Below are 6806 nucleotides of genomic sequence, written 5' to 3'. Positions count from 1 at the left end.
CCGTCCAAAACTCAGGGTTTTAAGTAATTTTCTCTAAAATAATTTGTTTTATTTGAAAAATTAAATAATTGATCATAGAGGTTCAAGAGCTTGAAGACTATAGATTTAGGGGATAAAAATCAAGTGTTTTGGGCCAGAGGTTGAAGATGAGGGCATTTAGATCATTTTCTGCAAGTCATTTAATGTAGATCGAGGTCAACGGGCATACGACATCAAATTGAGAGCCATGTTGATACCAGGACTTGGGTTCAAAACCACCTACACCTATTGATTGCAATCACTAACTTTTTTACATATGAAAAATAGACAAATAAAATTAAATTAAAAAATAAAACATGTAGCAATTTTCACTTAGGGGCTGTTTGTTAAATTGAGCAAGTAAGTGATGAAAGATTATAATTGTTGAAATTGTATAAGTGCTAAATTTAAGTGCTTAGAATATTATCTATTTACCTGATTGAATTGTGTTGAACTTATTCAAATTAAGCATTGTAAATCACAAAATATTATTTATTAATTACTATTAAAAATTGATAAAATAATTATATTACCCTTTTCAATCACAATATATTTTATTTGACTGTTTTAACGGTTAATTCACATCACACATAATAAAAAAAAACATAAATGTAAAAAATATGTTTTGATATTCTAAATTCCGTACACAAGTCGTTGTACTCAAATTTTAAGTTACAAGATAATAACTTTCTCATCCAAATTTAAATTTGTTCATACAACATGCACGATCATCTCTCTTATAATAACAGTTGGAGCATCTCATCATCTTATTTTAAAGATGAAAGAACTTAATTTTGGATTAATAATTTTTAATGAAAATGAAGGATGGGTAATTATAAAAGCACCCCACGAATTAATAAGGGCAACCCACACCATAGCCAATTTTTTTTATCTTATATGGGTTATAATTTTTAGGAGTTGATTTTTGGCGATGATGATCTCCTCATTGTAGAGAACATCCTCATAAGAAATCAGCTCATTCCAAAATTTTAAACTCATATAAGACAAAACAATTTGGTTATGGTGTGAATTGCCTTATTAATTTAAAGAAGTAAATACCCTTTTAAGTATAAGGGCATACTTGTCCATGCAAAAAAAGACCAGTCCTTACTGCTTCAACAAAAAAAATTAAATGCTATATAAATGCTAAAAAAATATACTGCTCTGACAACTGAATTGGTTTTTTTTTTTTTTTTAAGCATTAAGTGATGAAAATAAACAAAGAGAGACAAGTTGATTATCATGAGAATAATGCTGAATGCATGCAGTCTCGGTAGCGGTTGACATGGCAAGGGCACAAAATCACACATCTATTTCTTATGTATCCCGATGAAAATGATCTATGACTCTGTGCCCTTGCCATGTCAGCCGCATACTAAGACCCGTGCATTCATCAAGACACTTGTTATACTTTAATAACAGTTTTCATATTCATTTTGTGATTTCTTATAATTTCAAGAACAGAAAAACACAATCATTTCTATAAAGTATTTTATTTTCAGATGAAAATTATTTTAATTTCTACATTTTTTTTTTTTCAATTTCTATCCTCGATGAAACATTTCTATAAAGTATTTTATTTTCAGACTGATTGAAATGGAAACCATAAAATTTAATACCTTTTTCAAACAACAAGCCTATATAATTAAAAGCTTCCCACTGTTCATTTAAATCCATTTTCATATAATGTGAAGTCCTCCCCTACACTATGACATGGAAAACCCTAAAAATACATAAGAAGCATGATAATAACAAGAGCTCATATTTTTGGGTTCAATAACCAACTTTTCATACTAATTATTAACCACTAATCTCACTTGTCCAGTAAAAAAAAATGAGCTAACACTCGGGTGAAAACAGGCTTACCAGTAAATTAATAAATATAATCAGAGAAAAAACACTTGACTCGAAGGAAAATCATTTCAGCTAATTCAGATAAATTCGTGAATGTCTATTGTCAAGAGATCAGAAAAAAATTTCAAGACTATACAAATGATGTTTCCTGGTTACTTACCAAGAAATGATGTTTGAAATTTGTATATATTTGTAAAAATGTCACCATATTCAACTATTAGTCGATAAATTACCAATGTCGCCTTATTTAGAGAATTTTATAAATCTTTCCAATTTGGGTAAAAAAAATAACCAAACCAGTAAAATGTCAAATCAAAAAAATAATCAAATGAAAAGAATGGAATCTGGAATTGAAGAAAGATGGGGAAAACAGAGAGAATCAACCCCAAAGAGATGGAAAAGAAGGTTATTGATGAAAGAAGAAACAAAGGTGGTAAGTAAAAAAGACGAAGAGAAACCTCTTGTTCCCTCACCACTTCCACCAAGTCAAAATTATAAACCGAAACAAACCATATCATGAACTATACATCAACATCATCTAATAAATAATACTAATACCTACGAAAATCCACTCTCCACAACCCATCTTTAGGTCAAATTAGAAGAAATTGTAAGAGGCATCAAGGGGATGGATTAGGTATGTAAGCACTAGCGCCACCACCATCAGCATGTATGCTATTCCTTGGTCAATTGACGTTCCTGAAACACAAACAAAGCAAGAGCTCTACATAAATCACTCACCTTAACAAACCATAACTCAAATAAAACCATAGAAAGCTTTAATAATAATAAAAAAAAACTACTTGATGAGTTTGTAGTTATCTTCAACCAACATTATACATCGGATAGGCGACAATATTGGATGAATGGAAATGGATTCGGACTTAAAAGTAAGAATTTTTTTAGCACAGAAGGCAAGCAAAATAAAAGAACCAAAAAAGACAAATAATCAGACAAACAAGGGGGTGATCAACATCTCTCAACACCCTTAGATTTTTCTCAAAGCAAGAGAATCAAATTGATGGAATATTAGGGTAGGCCACATCCAAGAATGGCACTCATTGAATAATTATGAAATCAATGGAACATTGTCATCAACATCATCGTCATTGTTTATACCTTGTCCTAAGAATGACAACCATATATCGATACCAACACTTAATTACATTCTCTTGTATTATCCTGCAAAGTTCTACACGAAATTGGATAGTTAAGATGCCTATTTGGTTTGACGTGGTTGTTCCATTCCTCGATCTGATTGATTGAACAAAAAACAAATTCCATAGGCAAGGAGATGTTGGAAATCCACCACAACAAAACTCAGAAATGTATGTACAAATCAAGTCCACTTTTGGAGGAAACCATGAAAAGTGTATGTTCTTGAACTAGAGGGGTATTCAATGTGAATCACATCAACTCTTCCAAGATCTGATATGAAATGAAACCAAGGTATCCAGACCTCTTAAAGCACTAGACCAATCCTCGAGGCATGTGTAGTTCCATCCCTCCCCCCACACACACACTAGCTAATTTCTAGGATAAATTACCAACGGTGGCCACTAAGAGGGGATTTAAACTCAAGACCTCAGCTTCATGAGGCATGGTCTTAGCCATCTCACGAGACAATAAAACTCAAGAGGAGCCAATTTGTATTTTTTTTTTTTTTTTTTTTTAATACTTAAATTTTGACAATTAGAAATTTTGTAATCCAAATGAAAATGTGATTATATGACCAGATTAGAAGATCCACCATATGTATAAAAAATTATAATTATTTGAAAACAAATATATATAAGCTGAGTTAAATGGTTTGCCTCATTCGAAGACAAGACGTGTTAACTAGGTAGGAAAGGACTTTTACTCACAATTGTAAGACTGAATACACTTCCAAAAGACCTTTTTTTTTTTTTTTTTTTTTTTTAAATCAGAAATTGAAACCAAAACTGGATCCCTAAACTTGAAGTTTTTAGCTCTAAAATCAAATCGAGTTAAAAAAATAAAAAAAAATTAAAACTGAAACAGAACACAAAAATAAACCAGAAAGAAAACAAGGTACCATCACTAGTAGGCGCAGGAGCAGGAGCCAAAGTCTGTGCTTCCACAGCAGCAGCAAAAACAATGCTCAAAATAACAGCAATTACTCCCAAAGAAACCTTAAAAACCGCCATTTCTCTCTATAGAAAACAATACAGAATTTGCAACCAAAAATCTCAAGGCAGTCTCCGGGTAGCCGTAGAGATTTCGAAAACGAAACCCTAAGATCAGCAGAGGTGAGCCCCCAGAACGCTGAGACCTAAATTTATATTTGGGGCTTTAACATGGCCCATATAGAAATCCGGTCCCATTAAGAGGAAATTTTCATTTATGTGGGCCTGCCCTCATGCCTCGGGTTCCACTTTTCATGCGACAGACAAAGCCGCGATGTATATTTGGGTAAACCCGAACCGGACAAAATCGAATTTTCAGGTTCGATCCGGATTTAGTTAAAATCAAGATCAACCCGTTATTTCTCGGTCTGGGTTCTTAGTCCAACGGTTGAAATTGAATCAAGACCGAACTTAGTCTTTTGGGTAAATTTCGGGTTTGGATTCAGTTCCGTTAAATACGAATTTTAAAATTGATTTATATAATTACAAAAATTGGGTTTAGAAGACTTGAAGTAAGGATATTTTACAACTAAAATCACAATTTCTTAATCAATAAATCAAATGAGTTATTGTGTTAAAATTTATAACAATTATATATTATAATAATTGAAAGAATTGCATATAGATGGTGAGGTGTTAGTAAAAATTGGTGTGGCAATAGAAACTCTCAAATATAGTTTATAATTATAAATACTTATAATTATATATAAAAAAAATTATATAACTTATAAATATTTATAAGCTACAAATAAATATATAATATATATTTATATTTATATAACTTAGATCTATTTATATAAATATTTTATTTCTATAATTATATAAAATATAAACTATATAACTTATAAATATACACCCACATAACTTATAAGCTACAAATAACTATATAACTTATACATATTTATAGGGGAATGCTAATGTCCAAGACCTCATGGAGATCTTAGCATTCTCTAAGACAATTTTTTTAATAATGTCCTTATTCATTTTATTTTTTAGTAAAAAATATAAAGGTATATTAGTCATTTTACATAATAAATACTCATTTGCGTAAGAAATACTTGTCTCACATAACAAATGCTAAGGACATTTAATCTTTAGAATTAAATGTTTTGTTTACAATAAATGATTTGGTAATCAATGCAAACAAGTATTTTTTATTTATTTATTGATAAGCTAGAGTTAAAGGGACCCCACCTTGGAAGCACTACTAACAAGTGTAAATACAAGTTAAATAAATGAATAAGACTATTATTGAAGAAAAAAAAAAGTATTGAAGAATGCTAACATCCCCATGAAGTCTTGGACGTTAGCATTTCCCATATTTATATAACTTAGATATATGAGGGCAATTCAAGTGACAATAATTATGACAAAATCTATGACAATGATTTTTTGTAATCCACTTTTTATGGAGTTAGAAATTTTGGAATGTGTTGATTTTTTGTGAGGATAATCTCTATGGTGAGACGATCACCCTCATCAAAAATCAATCTATTCCGAAACTTTTATCCACAATTTACAATTTGAAGAATTATGGACCATCAATTTTTTTATAAACCACTTTTGATAGGGTTAGAAGTTTCGGAATGAGCTAATTTTTTGTGAGGATAATCTCTATAGTGAGAAGATCATCCTCACCAAAAATCAGCCCATTCTGAAACTTATGACCCATATAAAACAAAAACCATTGTTATAGATTGTAGCACAATTATTATCCTATGAGCTGTCCCCTAGATATATTTATATAAAAAATTTATTTTTGTAATTATATAAATATAACTTATAAATATACACCTACATAATTTATAAAGCTGCAAATAACTATATATATACACTTTAATTATATTACTTATAAATAATTATATAAATTACACTTATAAATATATCACAAAATAAAAAAATGAATCATAACTCTTTTATTGACGAAATTGTAAATTATATTAAGTGCATTACATTTAGTATACAAATAAATTGTAAAAATTAAAGTACTTACGATTCCAAAAATAGGGAGGTACTATATCACAATAATTTGAATACTTCCTACAAGGTTGGCACCCATTCATTCTATCTATCATATGCATAACTCAACTTAAATAAATAATGAAAAATAAAATCAAATTTGCAATTCCTCTAATGATTGTTCTAATCATATTTTTTCTTGTTTTTGTTCACTTCTTTCGTCTAACCGCCAATCCTTCAAACAAATTAAAATTTTTAATGTAACTAAATGACTTCTATATTGAGATAAGATTCTTTCACCCGTATTACATGTTTATTCTGAAGCCACAGTAAACATATAAATCATTAGTAAATTACGTGTCATTATAGATAGCACATGATAGTTTATACCATAACTTTTCTACCATTCTAAAATATTAAAATGACTCTCATCCCCAATTTCTATGATATAAGAATTCAAATAACATTATAATTCAGACATTGAATTATTATTGTTAAAAGTTATATGTACTCTTAATAAAAGTCCAAGAACAGTAATTTTAGAATCAAAAGATGATGATGCTACATTATGAGACTTACTAATAGTAGTATTATTTAAGTCATACTTAATTTCATAAGTATTAAATAATTTAAATAATTTTTTTTTAATTTTTTGCTTTTTAACATCAACATCAAGATCACTACTTAAACTAAAAATGAGTTCTAACACCTTAATTTTAAATTTAGAGTTCATAATTGAAGAAAATGCTTAGTTATGTGGAATAGTTTTTCAATATTTATTAAATTTATAATTTATTTATGTAATATTGTTATTATTCAAATTTAAAT

At 29.2% G+C, this 6806-nt stretch overlaps 1 protein-coding gene across 1 annotated transcript; it reads right to left on the bottom strand.

Annotated features, from left to right (window-relative positions):
* Nucleotides 1-2266: 2266 nt before the first annotated feature.
* LOC147391016 (arabinogalactan protein 16-like) lies at nucleotides 2267-4194 on the bottom strand. The gene is made up of 2 exons (XM_086457334.1): nucleotides 3929-4194; nucleotides 2267-2571 (listed from the first exon to the last, which is right to left on the bottom strand). Exons 1-2 carry the CDS (start codon nucleotides 4038-4040, stop codon nucleotides 2471-2473), a joined length of 213 nt encoding a protein of 70 aa, XP_086313460.1. The 5' UTR covers nucleotides 4041-4194; the 3' UTR covers nucleotides 2267-2470.
* Between the last annotated feature and the right edge of the window lie 2612 nt (nucleotides 4195-6806).

Source organism: Akebia trifoliata, chromosome 11, assembly GCF_017979445.1.
Source record: "Akebia trifoliata isolate Shusen 1 chromosome 11, ASM1797944v1, whole genome shotgun sequence".
Lineage (NCBI taxonomy): Eukaryota > Viridiplantae > Streptophyta > Magnoliopsida > Ranunculales > Lardizabalaceae > Akebia > Akebia trifoliata.
This window is presented reverse-complemented; position numbering and strand designations above follow the sequence as displayed.

What these genes read in the sequence shown, in the direction of transcription:
- LOC147391016 (XM_086457334.1), bottom strand. Translation starts at nt 4,040, where the DNA reads ATGGCGGTTTTTAAGGTTTCTTTGGGAGTAATTGCTGTTATTTTGAGC. An exon ending in TCCTGCGCCTACTAGTGATG is followed by an intron (nt 2,572 to 3,928) that starts GTACCTTGTTTT and finishes TTTGTGTTTCAG; the next exon opens with GAACGTCAATTGACCAAGGA.